The sequence below is a fragment of the Camponotus vicinus genome, unplaced genomic scaffold (genome assembly GCF_025532165.1).
Source record: "Camponotus vicinus isolate PSW18456_S1 unplaced genomic scaffold, iyCamVici1.0 SCAF_12, whole genome shotgun sequence".
Taxonomy (NCBI): domain Eukaryota; kingdom Metazoa; phylum Arthropoda; class Insecta; order Hymenoptera; family Formicidae; genus Camponotus; species Camponotus vicinus.
The window spans coordinates 10757111-10780653 of NW_028141948.1; the positions used below are offsets into that span (position 1 = coordinate 10757111).

The following is a 23543-nucleotide window of genomic DNA, read 5'->3' on the forward strand; positions in this document are numbered from 1 at the left end:
GGTGACAGAGAGGAGGAAAAACTGTATTACCGTTTGCGGGACTAATCGAATTTTTCATATCCTGCAGGGAATTTTATAGGAATATTCTTTGAATCTAGTATCTTTTGTTGGTGATATGTTTAATAAAATGTTATTACCAAAAACAAGTGAAAACTCGATAGTGAAGATCGTGAAAATGGACAGTGATAAGTGAGTGAGGGGGAGTAAAAGTGATCCGTGTGTGGGCTAATAATAATAAGTACAAGGTAAGAATATTAAATATCAAGCATCCTTTGCTATCAATTTATAACAACGTGATAATAATCGATACATATTTCATTCGAAACGTTGAAATGAGTAGCCAAAATATCATAGTCAATTGAATATAGCCATCTTGTCTAAAAGCCTATTTTAAGATGGTAGAAAGATCTAAATAATTTTTTGTTAGAAGATATTTTATTATCAATTGTTATCTAATTGCTTAAAATGAAACTTTTGAAATTTGGGTTACCCGGCTTCTCTCGTTGATAGTTATGTATCATTTATTATTATTTTTCTCTCTCAATATTTATATTATATAAATTATAAATAATTAATATAAATAATTATATATACAATTATATATATATTTTTTTTGTATTAAAAAGAAAACAAAACATTATTATAATTATATATAATGCAAAGAAATACTAAATATGATAATTATTACTATTTATAGATGTACTGATATTAATTAATATCAATCAATTTTTCTTTCTACTGATACTAACTATCAATTATTTGTCCTTGTTGCCTTGTTATTCTGTCTTTTGATAAATGATAAAAATATATTTTCATAAAACTCTGTTTGTTGACAAAACAAATCAATTTAATATAATTTATTCTTCCATAACTACTAGATCACTTGAAGAAAATTCTTCAGTATTGTGCTTTAAAATAATTAGCTGTGCAGCTTGAGAGATTATTTGTATAAAACTTTAAAAGAAGATTAAATGCTACGTTATATATTTTTTTTTACAATTCGCAATTTGTTCAAAGAGAAATCATTTTTTACAATTTGTGCAAGTAAATTTATCATATAAAAAATCATTATACAAATAGAAATATAGGAGATCATTGTACAAATAGAAATATTTATTTAAAAAGAGTTTTTTTATTTTTTATGTGTGCATTTTCTAAAAATCACATACATATCACACACACGTATATAAAATGCTATATATTATACATAGATCTTATATGTTAATTCTTTCAAAGGATAATTTTTTCAGAATTTAAATATATAGAAAGATATATATATATATATATATATATATATATATATATATATATATATATATAATATCACTTATTCTTTTTAATCTTTTAAAATTAGAGAAATTATTAAAAAAGAGTGAACAAATATTTTAATATAAAAATATTAGGAAATTGGGAATTTTCATGTGTATATTTCATTTTATTAAAAAATAAAATGATTGGTATCATTATATATATGTCGAATTTCAAATGTTAAGACTCTTTTACATTTTATTTAATTTGTAATATGCTGATATTTTTTCGTATTCTTTTTGTCAACTATGGGAAAGTTTTTTTATGTTGCAAAAAATCTTTATCTTCGAAAGTTTTTCCATCGTTTGGATTTTTAGTAAGTGCTGGTTTGTTGGCAGAGATTCACCTTCTTTACCACATTATTTATCGACTGCTTCCGTATGCACATCTTTAAAACTTCTCCTTTGCATATCTTAACTCTGATTTGAAGGCACATTGTATATCGCTCTCCCCGAACGCATTCCCTTCTTTTCGCTCAACCTCTTTACTTCCTTCAACTGCCTTATTCTTCAGCTTTAGTTTGCAGATATCTCGCGCGTCTTCTCTGCTTTGCTAAAAGTTATGAAAATCGTGAATTGATTTCAAACACTTTACTGAAATTTCTAGATTGTAGATATACAAAGATAAAAGTTTCATTTCAAGAACGGAATATTTTCCTCAAAAGAAAGATAATAGAAATCAGACTGGCTTTCTCGATAAAATCCAACACTAGTGATTAGTCTAAATAAATCAGAAAATATATTATATAAATTATTTTAAAATTATTTGCTCTTTATTTTATTATGTACTAATAGCATAACATTTTTACGCAAATCGCAAATTATAGCATGCATTTGTTACAATTAGTGAGAAAGAGAGAAAAGAATTGGAAAAAATAGAAAATTACAAATAATTCTATATACTCTATACAAAATTATAATCCTATAAGAAACGAAAATAGATTCATTTAAAAAAAATAAATTCATTCATTCAAAAATAAAAAAATTCATTTAAAAAAAATTAGTTTTTATTTTATGTGATAGCAATTATTATTAATGTATATGTGTGTGTGTGGATATATGTAAAATATTATATGCATATATTCATAGACATTTTTATTTAAAAGATAGAGAACAGTTTTATTTATATTACATGTGCAATATTTTTTTATATTTATTGTTACATAAAAAATATCTAGCATAAAAGCAGAATTGCATGAAGTATAATTTCTAAAATATAATGCTGCATTAAAAACAATTGCATGATATCAAATAATAGTTTTAAAAAAAAGTAGTATACCAAAAAAAATAAAAAAGAGATGAAAATGTTTTAAACCACAGAAAAAATATCAAATGGGTCGCGTATTTATTGTACATATTTTTCATATTTTATATCTCGTATACAATGTAGCATATCGCATAGAATGGATCGTCTAAATAGATGCATATACATAGCATGTCCAGTTACATAGGTCGAATCCCATTGTATTGGCGTAATCCGTTAATATAGTTATCATTAACGAAAATTATGGTGACGTGATTGTATATCCGATCAGTGTCATCTTATTGGAGATGGGAGCTAATCTATTACCATGGGAGCAGGATATACAACCTCATGGGAAATTAATCTCAACTATGAGCACGTGACCTCTCGAGAAATTATTCGCATTCCAGTCAAGATATTATCTTCATTATTGTTTAATCAAGGAATATAAGAAATAAAATTTATTGTCTCATAAATGAAAAGGAGATAGAGACTAAATTATACGAATTATATAGATTGTTTTATAGAATTGTTAATGTCAGAACTTATATTATTATGTTCTTATTTTGGATATTTTAATCACCTTGGGATTAATGTTTTTTATGTAAGATGCTTTGCAATTGATAATTTTTTTGATTTATGATTTTACAAATAGCATTAGCAAGTAAAATTTACTATGTGTTTAATTAAATTTTAATAAAGAAAATCTTAATATATAAGATATATATTAAATTATTTATTTATTATTGAAAATAGAAAATTATAGTAAAAATAATTACTTTCAGCGACTTATTGACATTCACAGATTAAAAAATATTGACTGATAATCGTAATTATTAAATTTTAATCTGTGAATGTCAATAAGTCACTGAAAGTAATTATTTTTCCTATAATTTTCTATTTTCAATAATAAATAAATAATTTAATATATATCTTATATATTAAGATTTTCTTTATTAAATTGAAAATTTTTTTTATTTGATTAACAAAAATTTCATAATAGCATGACTGTACTTCACATATCTATAAAATAACTGAGTCTTGCAATTTATCGATATCGTGAAAATTAACTTTGGATACTGACATCGCTGATTACCGTTTGCTTAGCGTTATTGGTAAATTAGGTTAATACGACTGATATTTCAACTACGCTTTGCGCATCGTGCATGAAGCCTGTCTATATGTCAGGGCTTTAGATGCAATTCATTTACAATCAGTCGATAATCCAAACAATCCAGTGAACTGAATATTCTCCATCAAATTACCATCTTTAACTAATTACTTTGTCTGCTCTGACTTGTTTGGGGTTCCAAGAGTAACATCTCCTGCATTGAATAAACTGGTTGCGCACGATGCAATTAGACACGATTGCAATACAAGAGTGAAAGCTACATTGAGGAATGAACAGATATCAAGTGGAATTGCATCATGTTGTGAAAAAGGAAAACAATCAAGTGAAAAACCAACATTATTTGTAAAATTATAACATTATTTATAAAATTGATTATCTATCAAAATTTATCTTATTTCTTTAAATGGTTCATGTTTTATGTTGTATAGATCTATTTAAAAAATTCGAGTCTCTATATATAAGTTAAGATATTTATTTTTTTAAACTCTTTTATATATGGACTTGCTTTTGATTTAATTGAATTGCTCTGTATATTTATTTATTTATCAAATATTGATTATAGAAACAATTTAAATAGTCTAGTTCTTTCTTTTTCTCGTATGCAACTATTCAAAGGTAAATTAAATTACTTATTGTCAGTGCTTTGTCAATTCAATGTATATTGTAATTTATTAATTGTACATTTATTTTTTATTAATATTAATTAGAAAAATAGAAAGATTTTTGTTAATAATATTTTACTTCTGACTTACATCTTTTTTATTCTATTATGCGACAATCTAACTCTCTTTATGGCAGGCATCCTTGCTGCAAAATTTTCATATATGTCAAGAATTAAAATTATAGCGATAGAGAATCCACAAGAATTTAAGCCACGTAAAAAATTTGCTCCAACCATTTTGATTTACATAAGAGCTTCTGTAGAATGATGTTTTTATGCGGTGAATTTTATATACATTTTCAACATATACAAAAGTGGCTTCATTTTTTTTACAAATATATATGCTTATTATTAGAAATGATATTATTATTTAGTTTAAGCATGGAACAATATGATAGAAATATTCGGTCAAAAGAGAATATTCGAGAAAATGATTGAACAAATGAATGAAGATAACGAGGAGTGAGAAAATGCACTCTTAAAATGCAATTTTACAAATAAATCTGAAAAAATGAGATATAAATATAAATGTACTAAATTATGTTACATTTACAATTGCAAACGTTATAATGCGAGCGAATTTATGTTTCCAAAAAAGAATATAAGCGAAAAAGATAAGTCGATAGTTGAATTTTAGCACCGTTTCTTGCAATAAATGTTTTCGACATTTTGGATTAGTTCAATAGAACAAAATTAATATTGATATATCGATCAAAAGTAGATAAAAAAATTTGTAGTTTATGTTTTGTTATCAGCTCTTTTAGTATTAAAACTTATCATTATGCAACACAATCGACAATATTATGTTATATAATCAATTGATTTTATTTCGTACGATTTGGTGACGGAATATGAGAACTAGTAGTATATATAAAAAATATTAGAAACTAAATAATACTTTATAGAAATTTTTCTATTATAATAATCTCTCTCTTTCTTTTTCATATTATATCTAAACACTTAATAAAATCACGTAAAAATAGCTGCTTAAAATATTTAAAATCCTAGGCAGAAAAAATATTAATGACTTTTATTATATTTTCCTAAGAGCTTTTCTGCTCTTAGGAAAATTTAATGTTGTAACCTTGTCTAAACATGTTACTAAATAGAAATAGAAATATGAAATTGCGATATATTTATCACTAAATAATATAATAATAATAATATAATAAAAGAGTATTATTATATATCAGCGCCTTTTGAATGAATTGATTACAATGCGTTGACTCGATTTAAATTTTTCTTAAGAAAGAACGCAAAATTCGTTGGTGAAAAAGAATAACGGAGTAAGTCCGATGATAATCTAGAATTTAAATACATATTTTTTTAATTTGTTCTAATTTACATATATATATTGTGTGATTTGTTTTGCTTTACATATCGATTGCAATATCTTTATCAAATCGAAATTATATTAACTATGCGATTTTGAAAGAAGTCGCCATAATATCAAAGCGTTTTATAATCTTTAACTCAATCTTAAATATCAGATTTCATATATTACTTATGTTTTTCACATAAACTTCAAGTTTCAAATGATAGCTGTCAATTATTAGTATGATTACTATGAATGATATCTATATACATATGCATTTACTGAAAATTAAAATTATTTACTAATTATATGACGTGACTCTAAAGTACACAAGCGTATCGGAATTTTTAATCTCGTTGAAGAGGAAGCAGAAAGTCGAAGCGAAGCAGAGTATCGAAAATATTTGAAATTAACGCCCGTTGATATCTTGGGAGCTATATTGGAAACCGATATTCATGACTCTTCATCCTCGTGTCCTTGCCACTTCATCCTAAACCTTTTCGTCTTCGACTTGCTGCGCCTGTTTGAAACGCGGACACGTACATATTCGTTCTACGTTCTACTTCCTTTTCATATTGGATCACTGATACTATCTGCTTATATCTGAATTTATTTAAAATCAAAATATGGTTTACCGCGGAATGTTTAGAAATTTCATTATAGATCGGTTGACTCACATACAGATGAATTAATGGACGATTAAGCGACTAATGCACGGTCAGGCGCTTTGAGGTTGAATAAATCATCGATAATGGCTTCTAAGCTCAACGTGATGCGTATCGTGATGAAACTTGTCAAATATCATGAATAGAGCAATTTCTATTAGGAATGAAATTAAAAAAGAAAGATAGATTAGGAAAGATTAATCAATTATTGTGATTAATTATTTATTGTATCCTTCGAAAATGTTATATGTTTCAATTATAGATATTATATCTATTTTCTGCTATAAATTGAAAATCTTAGAAAACATGAGCCAAAGAATGAAAATTACTGAGTGAAAAATAATGAGAGATTAAATATATCAAAATATACATTTTAGTTACATTTTAGTATAATTATTTAAGATAATCGAGGAGTTAATGTACGCGAAAGAAATTAATAGCCTTATAAATATGCTGTAGTCGAAATATCCATATCGATTATCAAGTGCGGACCTATACATCAAATTATGTATTACTACGTGTTCATGCTTATAGTCTGACAATCCATCAATCGGGAATCTATGAAGTGCATTACCGGATTGTAAATAAAATGTTGTATTATAAATTAGGATGAAAAGCTTTCAACGATATATTTTATCGAAAAATTGAAGTCCAATTAGCCAAGTGCCCAATTACAAATCATTAATCCTCTTGTAATAATTTTATAAGATTACTAATAAAAAATTATTACTACTTTTAACTATTTTATGATTATATTTTTTATTTAGAAAACATTTTTATTAGAATATATTTCAAATTTTGTCTAGTTTTTTTTAATTTCTCTTATTCGTATACTAACGCGTAGTTTTAATGCGATAGTTTCTTAGATACGATTCTAGTTATGCGTTATAGGGTCATTGATTTCTTTCATCGATTATGCGTTTTATTTATTTTCATCCGCTTTCCCAAGCGAGCATGAAATTTCACAGAAAACGTGATTTAATAGAAATTTCGCAAAACATTTTAATACGATAGTCGAATCTTTTAGCAATAATAATTACTAAAGTCATTTCTAACAATATTATTTAAATTGATTTTGTGAGAAGATGCAGTATAAATATTTATTATTAATTATAAAATGTTTACCTTTTTCAGATAATAAATACGCATAAATTTTTTAGAATTTTCTTTCTATGTGATTTATACAAGTTATATATGTGATATTTTATTTTTATAATTATTTATTCAGTATCTCTACGATATTAAATTTGCAATTAAATGTTAAATGTATATAATCCAATTTAATATAATTTACATATAATCCAATTTAAACTGTTACTTATATTTTAGTATATACAAAAATGTTGTAAAAAATCATTTTTTTAATTACGTAATATGCATTAATAAATATTTGCATAAATAAATAATTGCATAAATAAATATTTTGCAAAATTTGATTAGAAAATTTTTAGAATAAATTTGTCAATAAATTACGTAATTGATTATTTCTCTATTAGCGTACTAACATGAAACTCGAAATCGATATCTTGAATCACACGTCCTCTGTCATTTCGTGCCCACACATGTATACGTACTGTAGAAACAATAGCTGCGTGTTGTGTTGCCTTTCCTGTCGGGCTCGGCTGGGCTTCCATTCTCTGGACGGCCCACGGGAAATAAAGCACTTCGGCGTGTCGTCGCTGATGGAGACAGAGCAGAACGAAGAGGAACGACGAACGGCGCTGGGGAAATGAAGGACGAAGGACGACGTAGCTGGCAGGTACCGGGCGGCGCATCAAAACTAATGAGCACGGTCGTGTTTTATGCTCGTTATGTCGCCGAGAGATTGGCATGACCGTAAATCTTTGAGATAAGTCTTTCACAAATTTTGATTATGGTAAAAGCCTGATTTTTGGCGAAAAATTCAAATTGGACAGTCAAGATTTAAGGATAAGGAAGGCATAAGGTAGCCAGAAGAGAGGTGGAGATAAGACAAGTTGTCGTTTTGCTCTCAACCGAAATTGATAAATTTTATATGTATATGAGACAAAAAGAAAAAGAGAGAGAGAGAGTGTATATTTTCTTTTTTAACATATTTTTTCCTTCTAAATGTATTTATGTAAAATACTTTACGAGATAAACTTGATAGTAAGATCGACGTCGAAACTTTTGAAAATAAAATTATTTTGCAGAAAATAAATTTTTAGATTATATAATTTTTTTAGCGAAGTAAATATTTTTTGAAACATGAAAAGCTAAAAGATGTTATTTAAAGAACGCTAAATGAAAACGAAGTGATCGATCACTTGGTTTACATATTGTATGAGAGGATACACACGCACATATTTCCGGGAGGAAATTTTTCTCATTAGAATACTCCGAGGAAAAGGCTTGAATAAAAACACACTGTGAAGAAAGATCCCAGAGAGGAAGGTGAATGTAGCGATGCCAGTCAGATATTATCGACGTAATGTAAAACCAATAATCAGCCAAGCGGCGAACATTCAGAGAGGCGAGAGATGGCTTGTGCTCGTCGGCATCGGACAAATAGAAAAGAATAAAAAACTTGGCAAAAGAGAGGTAGGAAGGAGAAAGGAGAGATTACACATAGAGATGCGACAGAGAGAAAAAAAGAAACAGAGAGAGAGTGCAAGAGAGAGAGAGAAAGAGAGAGAGATGCACGAGAGAGAGAAAGAGAGAGATGCACGAGTGTCGATATCTATCGGATATAACCATCTCGAACAACCGGATGAAATCCATTTCCGAGATTGGCGACTATCGATTGAAGCGCATCGCGACCCTCGATGCGGCCGCATTTTACTCTATAACTTCGCGATAATTAGCTGAAACGCTTGTTAATATCGTAACCGGGTTACGCTGGCTGTGGTTTTCGGTTCGAGCGTTAACAAGCTTCCTCTTCCTGCATCCCCCTTTTGCTGCTCTTTGCCACCACAAAACCTTTGCTCATTACTACTCTTTCGCACGCGCAGACATTCGCTTCCGCCAACGACACTACTTTCATGCTTGCCCCTCGAGCTATTTCGATTTTTCAGGATAATTTGTGTTACTTTATGAGTAATCCAATCTATGCTAACGTGAAAATTTTTTTCGGAGAATTATATGATTTATATCTTTTAATTAAAATTTTGTAGCATTTTTTTATATGATTCGATGAGATATAGAATCTTATAAAAAGACATAATATATTTAATTTTATTTAATTTTTAAATATAACATGACCAATTATTTTATCAGAATTATCTTTGATGAAAATAAAAAATTTTTATCATAAAATGAAAACTAGACTTTTCTTTTTCAAATGCATTGTATTTCGTGCTTGTGCGAAAGGACAGTTAGAATGAACGAGCTAGAAGGGGGATTAAATTCGTCGACAAGGGGTTGTTTTATGGGTACACACAAAGCAGTTTTTACCATAAGTGTATTCATATCGAGAGCGAGAACTCGAACATTTGCACATCTACGTATTCGTTTATTATTCTCGAATGCACGAACTACTTCTCGGGTCGCATAGCTTTTCAATTAAGTTAAGCGCGCAGACACCATTGTACTAAAGCCTGTTTCAATTAAACGCGCACGCACTTGTATCGTACTAATAGAGCCCAACAATTTAGTATCTTCAAGCTTTTGCGTAAAAATAAAAAATAAAAAAGCTTTTTTTATGTCCACTTTCGTCGACGAGATATATTACTTTGTTTGCAGGACTTATCATTGTTTAAGATTGTGCATATTTTAGTGTGTCTTGCATCCTTTACGCAAAAAATATATACAATATTTTATGAAAGTTCAAAATATTCCATTTTCAATAATAAATAGATTCAATTGCTGAAGCTAATTTTGGAGAGGAAATGCATAAAATTTAATTTTGAAAAAATTAATTTAATTAGAAGAAATAAGTGTCTAACAATAAGTATCTTTGAAATTAGGAAAATGATGTTTAAATTTTCAAAAATTAATGATTCGAGAAATTAGATAAATTTTGATTTTAAATTACATAAGGAAATCTTACGCGAATATAAATATAATATAAGTATAAATATAATAATAAGTCAATGTAAACACATTGTAAGATTCCGCGATTTAATTTTATTTTCGTCAGACTATTAATTAATAAATGAAAATAAGTAGTCAAATTTAAAATTTAAAAGAGATTTTTATTTCTTTTTAGAAAATATATAATTTTGCTTTCTTTTTACAAATCTCATTTTTTTAAATATTTATCAAATTAATGTATTTGATTGTGATTTTTATTTCAGTGAATCACTTGCAATGATGAAAGAGTCCAGCGATAGGTGAATTTACGATAAGTGAAATCTTGGTCATGGAGGAGAAAGAGAAATCTCGAAATGAAAGTAAGTGACATTTATTTAATCACCTGAGATTCTATTATTATCGGACAATAGTGATTCGCACTGTTCCGTCAAATTGTGGCTATCCGCATTTATCGGAATGTCTGTCGTATGGCTAATAGTATTAGCTACGCGATTTAAAATGATTTTAACAGATTCTTTATGAAATTAAAAGATTAAAAAAAGCATTTTAAAGCTATATTATTACTTAACATCGATTTTATCCTTCGCAATAACAAAAGTTTTTTTAAATTGCTTGATATTATTTAGAAAGTATATAAGAGTTATTATATCAAAAGTTAATTGAAAGTAAATAGAAAGTATATACACAAAATAATTGCATATATATTATTTTTAAAATTGATAGAAAAATATTTGCGTCATTTCGCGAAGAATTTTATATGAATTTTTTGTAATATTTTTCAATTATAATAATTCCAATATATTCACTAACAATATAAAATTGTTTTTTTTTTATTTGATCTGATTAATATAATGTTAATATTGATATTGATATTACTATTTTTATTTTGCTGTAATATTAAATACGTATTAATATTTCGTGGCATAAGAATTGGATTACACTAACATTTATTATTGATAATTGACCAATAATTTATTATTTGTAAGTTTATTTTGATTAAAATATTATTCATTTTTATAATAAAAATAGTGCTTATTTTGAGCTTAATATCTAATAGGGCTAAGTAAATAGATGAAAGAAACGTTTTGTTTACCGTGCTTTTAAATAAGGGGAAAACTGAAAAGATCAGTCGGGATTATCATCGCGTAATTGAAAAGGATAGAGATACCTGCTTCGTATGTTTCGTAATTTGGAAAATGGGGCGCTGGATATGAAAAGCGTTTTTATCCATTATCGCTATTTTCAATGTAGCAAAGTAAGTGTTTTTGTTGGTAGAAATTTAAAAGATAAGTATTTTCTCTTAAGTTATCTTAATATCGCTAGTAGAATAATCAAAGGATTATTAAAAAATATATATAATCGACCAAAACTAGCCAAAATTCTTGTTTATTTATTAAAAATTACGACGTTTCGACCATGTGGTTGTGGTCCCTTTCAAGTATACACTGAAATATTGAAATCGATAATTAGATTTTTTGATTTTTTGACAGTTTGAATAAAAACAGCAATAGATTAAGATTTACATTGTTATACTCTTTTATCTGAACCGTATGTACTCAAATTGTTCACAGTCAATTTATGTCTATTGCTGTTTTTATTCAAACCGTCAAAAAATCAAAAAATCTAATTATCGATTTCAATATTCCAGTGTATACTTGAAAAGGACCACAACCATATGGTCGAAACGTCGTAATTTTTAATAAATAAACAAGAATTTTGGCTAGTTTTGGTCGATTATATATATTTTTTAATGATCCTTTAAATATTTTCTGTAAGAATAGATTTCATTTGAATATATTTATGTGTGTGTATTTAATTGATATATTTCTTCTCTTGATTTCTCTTTTAATATGCTAATGTTATAATAATATTTTATATTATTTACTTGTATCTTTGCATCGAGAGAGATGCACTTTTTCATATAAAAAATAAAATATATTTAATATATATAACGCATTAAAAGAAGAATATAAGTTTTAAAGAATACTTCTTTTGCAGCATATATGTATCGTTCGTTAATTATTTTACATTTTCCATGCATTTTTCAAAGAAGGAGAGAGATATTATTTATATTTCTATTATATTTATATATAATCACTAACACAAAAATTTCGTTATAAAATAATATGAAAAATTCTTAAGAAACAATTTTCGTAGTAGCATCTTCGTAGTTATATAAAATAACTACGACATATTCCAATTTCAAATTTTTGTTTGTTCTATAAAACAACAGATTATTTTTTTGTTGACTAATAGATGTTTGACTAATAGATTGTTGACTATATAGATTCATATCACGTGTATGAAAAGAAAAGAAAAGAAAAGAGAGAAGAAAAAGAGAGAAAGATAGAGCACAGTTAGAGATAGAGATCAATTGCAAGTCTTTTATACATACAATAGTGTTATCTTGCGATTGGACGCTACGTAATTAAAGTCGTTAATTTAAATAAGAAAATAGTCGCGTATATATAGTACAAGAGAAAACTGCTATCAACAAGATCTAAAAGACAAACTATTCTCGAGTCACTCGCTTTGGGGATGCGTTTAAACGAGAATTTAATTTTCTGAAATCTCTCGACAATTTGAACACAGTACGACTGAGACTTATCGGATGACTGAGTCGACGATTAGTATTTTCTGCAACAATGGCTTTTTGCCGAACCGTAGAAAATTATATTCTTCGCGAATTAATTACGCAAAAAATAAGGTAATTTTACGTGTCGTTCTTTTGACATGTATTTATCAGGCAGATCATTAACAGCATTAATTACCAATTGCTAATTTACATTTGCTATGAAAAAAATTATAAATAACTTTAACAGATTAATTGGATCGATAGAATCGCATGTATCAATTTATTCTTAACCCTCATCTCTCAGCTATTACATATTAGCTATTATGTGTATATTAGCTGCTATCAAATATGAATGTTGCAAAGGCGAATTAATTTGGCAAGAAGAAATAAGAATTGTGAAAAATCTATAATTATGATTTATAAAATAATTTAACATCGTTAAAATACGCGCAATTCAAGTTGGCAATTATTTGTAAATAAAAATTTGGTTTTATGTTAAGTGAATGTATCGTTGCAGCTTCATGTGATTATTAAAATTTAAGATTTTTCGCAATTGGTAATATAATGTTATATGATCAAAATTCGGTTTTTAGTAATTGATCTTCAGCGGAATCAGAAGAGAATCAAGTATCGCACAATTTGCAAATGTTGAAATTATAATGTAAACACTCATGAATTCTTGTGTTTTCAATTGAGTATGTCCGAAACTATTAACGTTGTGTATGAATCACATCTTGTGGTGTTGATCGACAATTATTAAACACTTTGTGTACTGTGATAGAGCGTGTTCAATCCTGTGAATGGCTTCATTGTACATCAATCGAAGAGGATTATTATTCCGCTTCACGAGATGCCTCGGTTTGTACCACTATGACATGCGATGATTTATCTCGTAAATTCGTCAAACAGACTTTATAGAGATAAAGCGATATTATATCGTGGTATTAAAACAGTCATGACAGTTTGACATATTTAGCGCCTCTCGCGTTGATGAAACCACGGAAGCAGCTTAAGTCGAAAATGTAATTGTCATGTGACTGTAATTACGCTAACGCTTCATGGACGCGTAATATATCCTTAATTAGCGAAATTAACTGGAAACTCTGGCACGAATCAAATAAATCTGAATTCAACAACTCTTTAGCGATGTAATTGCGTGTTACAATATATAATTATAAGTTAACGAGTAATTAAAATTTATCGGTCGTCCTGTATATGACATACATCTAAAATACATCACAACGATTAATTATAATATAATATCTAACAATTAAAATTTTTAACAATTTATATGCAAACAGTTAGAAAATATATTATAATTAATTTATCATTGAATAATAATTCTTTAGCATAAAAAACTTATCTCTTTATCATATTTCTGCAATTGTACAAAATGTATGCGAATGAAGCATTATCATTTCTCAATACAATCTATTGTTTTCTCTTTGTTAAGATAATTTCGTTGCAATGTTCGAATTCATGCGAACAACTACGATTTGACAAATGAGAAAACCGCTTGAAGTTTTCCTTTCAATCATCACAGTCCTGAATTTGCTTTCACTTGTAGACGCTCGGAATCTCGGAATTTATCGATAAATTACATTCGAGGCATTTTAAGTTGAATTACTTTGTCTGAGCGTTAGATTGTTTAAGTGATTGCCATTCTCTCGGAAATTACTATGCCATTGTTTAAATAGCTTTAAGGAACGAAGAAAATAAAGTTTTTTTTTCTCCCTTTTTTTCTCTTTTCTATGCAAATTATATTTCTTAAATAACTAATTTTAATTAATAATTTTATTAGTTATTACTTTTTATTTACCCCTTTTTTCAAAATATTATCAATAGATTTTCTTAATCAATTTTTTAACTTACTATAATATTAATTTTATGTATATTTTTATTTTTATTCAATTGCTACAAAATAATATGATTTATGACATTTTAATGAAATCTTTTATACAAACGTCAATATAAAAAATTACATTTTAAAAATATGTGTTTACTATTTTAAAATATTAAAAAAAAATAGCTAAAATATTCCAACATTCTTCTATGACATATGTGCGTGTGTTTCAAGTTAATTAATTTGTCACATTTTATAAATTTAAAATAATTTCATTTATTCTTGCAATGCTACTATTTTCATATTGATCGATAATATTTTTATGACTTTTAATAATTGATCTTATCTACATATATAGAGTTTTATTAACACAATCGAAAAATCGTGAGTATTAAAAGTAATAACTTTTATAATTTGAGAGATAAGTATATTTTATTAAATTATACATTTTAATTAAATAAATATATGTTTTAATTTAATATATACAAATTCAGTAAAGTGTTATTGAAAATGTTTTTGAGAAATGTGTATATTACGAACATACATAATATATATATAATTATCAGTATCAATATAAAGATTAGTCTTATGGCTATATTAAATTTTAATTATATTTATATAATATTTCTTAGACAACTATTAATCTGATAATTTATCTTTCTCATAAGTTTTTAATAATCCATTTCATATTCTTGTAATTGTAAGATTATATGAAATTAACATATAGTATACAACATTATTATAAAGTCTTATTTTAAATCTTTTCCTTATTCGCATATACAACAATATATTCCTAAAATATTTACTTAGAAAAAGTTAATACATATACGTGTGTGTGTATTATTATAACTATTCATATTTTCTCACATTATTAATTTTTATTTGAACACATAATATTATTTTAACTTTTACACACTCACAATTTCATTATCAGATTAGTTTTTCTTATATTAATAATAATTATTTAAATTTTCTGAATTTTTATTAGAAATATTATACGATAGGTAAATCGTTGTTACTATAAACTCGAATTATTGCATTTTTTATTGTTTGTAATGTTATTTTAAGTTGCCAAAAAAGAATTGTGAGATTTTGTGTGAGTATAATACTTCACAATTTTATATAGTGTATATTTATCATTGTGTATAGTCCTTCTTATATTAGTAAAATAATAATAACTATTTATAATAACTATTATAATAACTATTTTTCTGAATTTTTATCAGAAATATATGACAGGTAAATCGAATTATTGCATCTTTATAATTTAGAACATTATTTTAAGTTGCTAAGAAAGAATTATAAGATTTCACGTAATTATAATACTTCATAATTGTACTTCATAATTTCGCTATTGTATAATCCATCAACGCATGTAACAAAATAAAATAACCTGAATTGATAATACACAATTATAGATATACTTGTATAAAATACAACAAATATAAAGATATTATAATAAAGTAATCAATTTTTTTTGGTAGTATAAATTGTGCTGATAAGAGTTTTGTTTCTATCGATGATTAATTTGAGCTATCAACTGATTGTTTATTTATGGACGTAATTTCAATTGTGTAATTTTTAAATATAACTATATACTTTTTATAATAAATTTTTAATAATTTTATATATTTAAAATCTAAAAAATCAAGCAATCTTTGTCATCTTATACGCGATATTTATAACAGGACAATCCTAGATTGTAAATTAATTATATCGTCAATATTAGTAACAACTATGTAGAATCAACGGAACCAAGCACAACTTTTGTTTATAGAACTCAATGTCCCATTTGCATCAAACTACTTGTTTGAAACTTGGAAAGTTATAAGGAGTAAATAATACGTGATTCTGATGATGAAGTGTTGTCTGCTGCGCGACAAGATTTCAGTGCTAAATTCATTCGCAGAGATGTAATATATTTCGCGAATATTCTACAAAGTGTGAAGACTTCTAAGAAGATTTTAAATGTTATATTTAAAATTTTTAAGGACTCTTTTATAAAAAAATATACATACATATTGCTAGACATTAGTTTAAATTATTATTATAGTCATAAAAATATGAATTTTTTTCATTGTTTTTCTTTCTCTCTCTCTTTCTATAATATAAAACATATTTTCCATTTAAGAAAAGATTGATAATTTTTAATAAAGAATTTGCGAGCATGACTTCGCGAATGAATTTAGTTTCTGAAGACTTTGATATAAATAGAAACGACAAGCTTTTATGAAAAAATCATCTGTTTCAATGTGCGAGAGTTTATGATGTCCAACGACACAGGTCTGCAACTTGGTTCTCGAAGTTTGCGAGTAAATTCGTCCACGTCGAAAGACGACCAAATCTCATTCCGCGGATATTATTCACTCGTTACGAGTTCAAGCGGAGTTTCTATCAAGTAGTGTCACTTGGATAAGACGTTTCTTTAAACGAAAGTTACATGGTTACGTGAAACTTTGCAGTCCTTCTTAGATTTCACCACCGGGGATACGGGGACTCTCGGAAAACTGTCTGCAGTTGAATCTCTCGCTTTAAGTTTATTTGCAAATAGATTTTTCTTTGATCCCGAGCGGAACTTGTCATATTTTTCCTCGCGATGCGACGTTTGAATTTCATCGTCAGAGTCAAATAACTTGAGCGCGCGAGAAGCAAGATATGTGCGTTAAGAATAATTTTTGATACGCAAATGTAATATTTCGAATCGTCGAAAAAAATTCGAGATGTTCAAGCTTGTTTCATGCGAATTTGTTTGCCTTTGATAGCGAAACTTTCGCGAAAATAGCGGTGTATGTTAATCACGTGGCATGGCAGATGAAAGTCTGGAAGCACCGTCTTATATCTAGAAGAATTAGGAGAGCCGTAAGAATCAATATGGTGTTACTCCACGTAGTTGTAGTGAAATTTCGTTGGTCTTCTCCGTGCATGGCCGCCGGTTTCTCTTCCTCTGTAAAAACAGATAAGAATATTTGATGAGATGAAATTCGAGAGAAAAACGGTTGGATATGTAGAATGCTTTAGATATATTTAGCTTAATTTTAGTAGCATATTCTATTAATTTTACTGATAAGGAAATGTCATAAATATTGATAAAGATTTTCGAAAACATATTAAGTGAAAAATTAACAATTGCGAAATGCACGTTTATAATTGCAGATAATGTAAAATTAAAATTATTTCGAGCATATTTAATTTACAAATAAATAAGAATTCAAAACAATTCTCTTGCCAATATATATTACATAACTTATAAAATTATATTTTTACGTAAATATACATTTTTTTTTCAAAACATGGAAAACTCCGAATGGTCGCCCGTTGATCCCGTCCGGGATTGAATAGCCGAAGTAGGTTAACTCTCCCTGTTGACTAAAAAAAATGGGCGACCGGCCTCATATACAGCCATCCTTCGAGATTGAGGACGGTTGGCGAATTTTACGGCCCATAAAACTCGCCCTCTATACTCTGACACAATGTCTGTTTTTACCCGAATCCAGATTTCGCGCATATACGTGGAGCATAAATAAACGTCTCCTTAATGGTTCGAAGAGAGAAAGGGAGGTAGTGCTCGGCAATCTCGATGATCAACGAGAAAGATTTTTTGAAAGGTTGGACCGACGCGATGGGAAGAGGATACAATGAAATCGACGGGCCGTAAAGAGAAATGATAGAACATTGTCGATACGTGTCGCATTGAATCGCATAAACATAAATTAAATGTGTGCATATCTTTACATGATTTAAATTTTGATTATAACATATACATCAGATTATATATGTGTTCATATCTAAAAATCTAAGAAAGTAATACTCATATTCTTTCATGCTCATTATTAATAATAAATTAAATTAAAATAATTATATAAATGATAATATGAAAGCTGTGTGTATGTATGTTTATGTGTAAGTATAATATTTCATGCATTACACATCATTATCATCATGTATGCCGAATAGTCCAAGTGATTTGATCCAACCGATCGGACGAAATTGTTTGAATATCGAAATGAGAGAATTAATTTGTGATGCTATACCCACGCTCAACAATTGCTTACCCTCGATAACATGTATCATGATGTGAGCCGGCCTGGCATTATTCGGTGTGCATGTGTAATTGGCGCCGTGCGAAAGCTTCACCTTCTCTACGATGAGTACCGAGCCGTTTCTCCTCATCTCAAATCTAACGCCGGGTTCGTTATCATAGTTTATCATACGCGTCTCGCGGTACCAGAATACGTAGCTGGGCGATTCCGCGGCTGCCATCAACTGGCATTCCAAACGCAGGCTGGAACCCTGCTTCACATGAAGATCCGGACCACCTGGTATCACAGAGTACGCTTCCGTGATGTTTAGCCGTACGAATCGTTGCTGCACTGGCACCGTTTGTATCTATTTTATTAGTAGAACATTTTATTAGTAGAAATATATAAATATAATAATTCATACATCATATTTTTCCTTTTAAATTTTTCTAATTTTATTATAACTTTACATAAAATCTTGATAATTCTTAATTTTATTTAAAATTTATATGATTTTTTTTTTCTATAATGTTCTAATTGTCTATAATGTTCTAATGATCTAATTTGTTATTTTTATTATTTTTATATATTTATCTAAGACTTCAATTATTTATATAATTAATCATAATTATTATTATTTGCATTTTATTATAGTCATAAGTTATATTATCAGAAGAAGTGTTTAACAGGCTTCGTAGAAATGCTGTTAGTATTAGTCGTACATATGAGATATGTTACTACTGTCTGACCCGATTGATTATCACTACTAGTTGAGCCGGATAAACATAAGCTGTTTCATGCACACAGCCAATAAAAAAAATTTGCGTATAAATATAAACTAGGTCGATATGTATAGCGATTGTCCTGTTAACTTGTTATTTTTCTGGATGAAAAATGGATGAAAAATTTTTCCAAAAGTTAAACAATAGGGAAAAAATAATACAAATTACATGCCAAAAAAAATCGCAACATTGGTCGATATAATTCATGCTGACATTTAAAATTTGATTATCTTTATAGAAAAGGATGCTTGTTTTTTTTCTAATTCTAGTACTAACAACAATTTCTATATTTGAAATGCTTAAGTTTAATCACCAATGGCAATTTGAAATACATTCCGAGAAATTTTTAAAGTTTTCAAACTTAGAATTTTCAAATTGAAGATAATTGTTAAGTTTAAATTAATAAATTAATCTTTAATATGCTACAATTTCCGAAGAGAAATTACAAAATAAATTTATTTAAGAAATTATATGCGATAAAAATCGATAAAAATAATAGATATTTATTCAATTAAATTATCGTTATAATTTCTGGATAAAATTTGTTTCTTAATTATTCTTAGAGCTACTAAAATTTTATTTATAATTTAAAATTCAAATTTATATTAAATTTATAATTAATTTTAGGGAAACATAATCTAAAATTAATTATAAATTCTTTATATTAGTATAATATCGAAAATATTTTTCTGTTTTACAATCAATGTAATGTAAATAATAATGAGCATTACTTGACACTCATAAAGGCCTGCATCTTCTTGTTTGACATTCTTGATTAAGAGACTCCAATCAGGACTGTTTAAGACAACGAAACGCGTATCTATAGAGTGAGTGTCTCGACCTACTGTAAGTAATTGTCTGTCTTTTCACCTGATCCATGTCACCTAAAACATAAATTTTATAACTTGTTATTGTAAGTAGTAGTTTAGGAAGCATGAGAATTATTGATATATAAGCAAGTTGTTTATCATTTATGTTCAATTCATATCCATTATGCTGAAATAAATTTTCTTAAATGCATGAAAAAATATAACAAATAACAAGATGAATATAAATTGTAATTTGATCTCACAAGAATATTTAATATATATGCTATGTGCGGTCTCTAACATATGTTTCTTTTCTATGTATGTATGTATGTATGCATGTCCTCTGCTATTTATTCTAATATAGTACATATTCTATATATTATACGTATTTGCAGTTTATATACAAGGCGCCTCAGATTATTTACTAAAATCTGGGGCGCCCTATAAATTTAGTAAAATCAATCGATTATTATTTTTGAAATATAATACTTCGCATTTTCCATTGAATGTTTATTACATAATTCTGTTATATAGTTGCTACAAACTGTAAATTATATTCCAAATATGCTGGAACCGTCCTAAAAATCATTTTGCATTATTTATTTGAATCGCGGCGAAGCAATCATTTTGATGAAGAGAAACGACTCAATCTGTATTATTTTGCTGGTACTCGATTAAATTTTCAACCTCGCAAGTAATGGAAACAGAAGTATCTATTTGACAGATCTTCTAAAATATCCGGCGCGATATTTTGCTAGAAATATATATTGCGTAGGTTTCGCTCGGCTGACTTCAAAGATAGACATCGGCGGTTATTTATGGAAAATGTCACCAAGATAGAAATAGATCTTCCGCACGGAATCTGAAGACATTCTCAATCGTCCGTCGATCGAGCGAAAAGTTTCGCTTCTTCGAATGTATATTTACTATAGATATTTCATTCAATATCTGAATCGTTAGATACTTTTCTTACGGTACAAAGTATCGTATTATAGTTTATATAAGAGAATACTCTTTTGTATGTATGACTACGCTGTCTTTGTATTACGGTCTTCTTATATTCATTGTCACTAGAAAGAAGTCAGCTGTAAATTTAAAAAATTGAATTCTATAATGAAAAGAAAATCCTTTCTATAAATAAATGTACGTAAATCAGACTTTTCTTCTCTTTGCTACATAAAACAAGACTTTTTTATTTAATTGCAGTATAAAACATATTTAAATTAAGTGCAAAATATTGATATATTTTTTAAATGTTACAACAAATATATCGTTTGCTTGAAAGCGAGTCACGAAGTAAGATCTGTGATTTAATTTTTTCTTTTAAAGATGAAAATATGTCTAAATATAGACATTTCCACGCCTATCTTGCTTCTCGCACAATCTCCATCTTCGCCTACTTTTTTTACATCTTATATCAACGCGGAAAATACTCACTCATTACTATGCGAACGACTTTGCATGGTAATGAGCCTTATTATGTTTAATATTTGTATTTCATGCAAAAATCCAGAAAATCATGGCCAAAGTTTTGACTGATATTAAGGAATTGACGAGAACCAACAATTTTTCGAAAATATGTCATAATATAATTGGATATCATACTTGTTTATCAAATGATAACGACTGAATTCGAGACATATTATTGACGTTAATTGATGCTGCGATTGTGATAGTAGAAGGTAGAAGATAGATGAAAATAGCTTTAAATTTTTAAAATTAATGATAAATAACAAGAGAGCAAATATTTCTAAATATTTTTATAATATATATATATATATATATATATATATATATTATAATATATATATATATTATATATATATATATATATATATATATATATATATATATATGATAATGTGGATTTACAATATAGAATCTATAAAAGAAAACCATTTGTTTCTTTTGCTAACATAAAGAACAAATATAGTTTATTAATAAAATATCTATTTGATATATTAATATATATTCTTTTAAGAATATATATTAATTTTATTTTCAACCAATATTTTTAACAAGTTTTTTGCCATTATTTTGTAAATTATTTGAATATATTTGCCTTTTTTATATTATTATAATATATTCCATGTGTGTAAAGTGACCTTATGATCTCGAACATATTCTAAGACTCCCAAGTACATATAAATGTTAGAAATTAATGTCGCTTTTGGGAGATGAGCGATTCCCGATCGATTTAATCTGGCAATTCTAATGAAATTAAGCGGATTCTCGATGAGTATGAGCGACGTGCACGTTAATAAAACCACTTACCAGCAGGATATTTCAATTATAGAAGTAGATTCAATATTGACGAGCATAGAATAAATAATTCGCGAATAATGAATAGCGGCGACGATGGTGCGTTCATGTCATCGATGCGTCGCATCGCATAGAACCAAAATTATAAAATTTTGAAGAATCTCAACTCTTTCTCCATCCTTTAGTTACAGTCTTTCATTAAAAATCGTACAAATATGCAATGGCTTGGATGTCGTTGCAATTTATCACCTCAATCTATCCCTTTCATCTTGTACATTCTATTCTTTTCTTTTCATTTTTTTTCTTTCGTCTTTTCGCTAATTTTATCGACAATTGAATTTTTAATAGATTTTTGACATATGAACTTAGTACTTCCGTTAGCATTTATTATAGCACTTCTGTTAGCGTTATTGATTTTCTTCTGCTTTACATAAAACTCATTAAGAACCGAATTAAATATTTATAGAACCGAGTTGGAATATAAGATTACCAAATATGATTGTGATTGATACGAATGTGGAATATTTGTAAATATTTTATCTACAAAAGAATATCAAAGATACGATTTTCGATAACGATTTACCTTTAAAATGGAAGCAAAATTATATTCTCTCTCTCTCTTTCTCTCTCTCTCTCTCTAAAATACTTAACTATTAATACGGGGTAAAAATCTATCTTACATTGTATAATACAATTTATATTAAAACATATAATTTAATTTAAATTAAGAAGTTGTGTTATATCCGAAATAAAATTCGTTTTACGTATGAATGTATGTAGATATATATTCCGTATATATGTGTATGTACATAATTAAAAATAACTTGCCTTTAACTGTAATTCAAATTAACAATGCGCTAAAAAAAATATTTTGTAAATAGATATGCGTTACACATATCGACAGATAAAACAATAAATACATAGTACTAAATACGTACAA

At 27.4% G+C, this 23543-nt stretch overlaps 2 protein-coding genes across 12 annotated transcripts in view; one reads left to right on the forward strand and one right to left on the reverse strand.

Annotated features, from left to right (window-relative positions):
* Window positions 1-147: 147 nt before the first annotated feature.
* The window catches only part of LOC145963548 (uncharacterized), a 162151-nt gene continuing 138755 nt past the window's right edge, over window positions 148-23543 (forward strand). For 7 of the 11 annotated variants that reach the window (XR_014436189.1, XR_014436191.1, XR_014436193.1 and 4 more), the window contains exons 1-2: window positions 148-245; window positions 10577-10672. Coding sequence is in view for 3 of the 11 variants with exons in the window: in XM_083085616.1 (XP_082941742.1) it covers window positions 10642-10672 (31 nt within the window). In the remaining 8 variants the exon portion in view is untranslated. Of the gene's footprint in view, window positions 246-3627; window positions 4025-10576; window positions 10673-11422; window positions 11510-13669; window positions 14172-18225; window positions 18459-23543 lie in introns of those variants that run through there. The other 4 variants (XR_014436192.1, XR_014436190.1, XR_014436194.1 and 1 more) reach the window with 4 other exon arrangements.
* LOC145963546 (neural cell adhesion molecule 2) overlaps window positions 16795-23543 on the reverse strand; it is a 130216-nt gene continuing 123467 nt past the window's right edge. Inside the window, 3 exon segments of the mRNA XM_083085614.1 lie at window positions 16795-17675; window positions 18784-19117; window positions 20264-20416. Of these exon segments, the coding sequence (XP_082941740.1) occupies window positions 17527-17675; window positions 18784-19117; window positions 20264-20416 (636 nt within the window). The 3' untranslated portion in view covers window positions 16795-17526.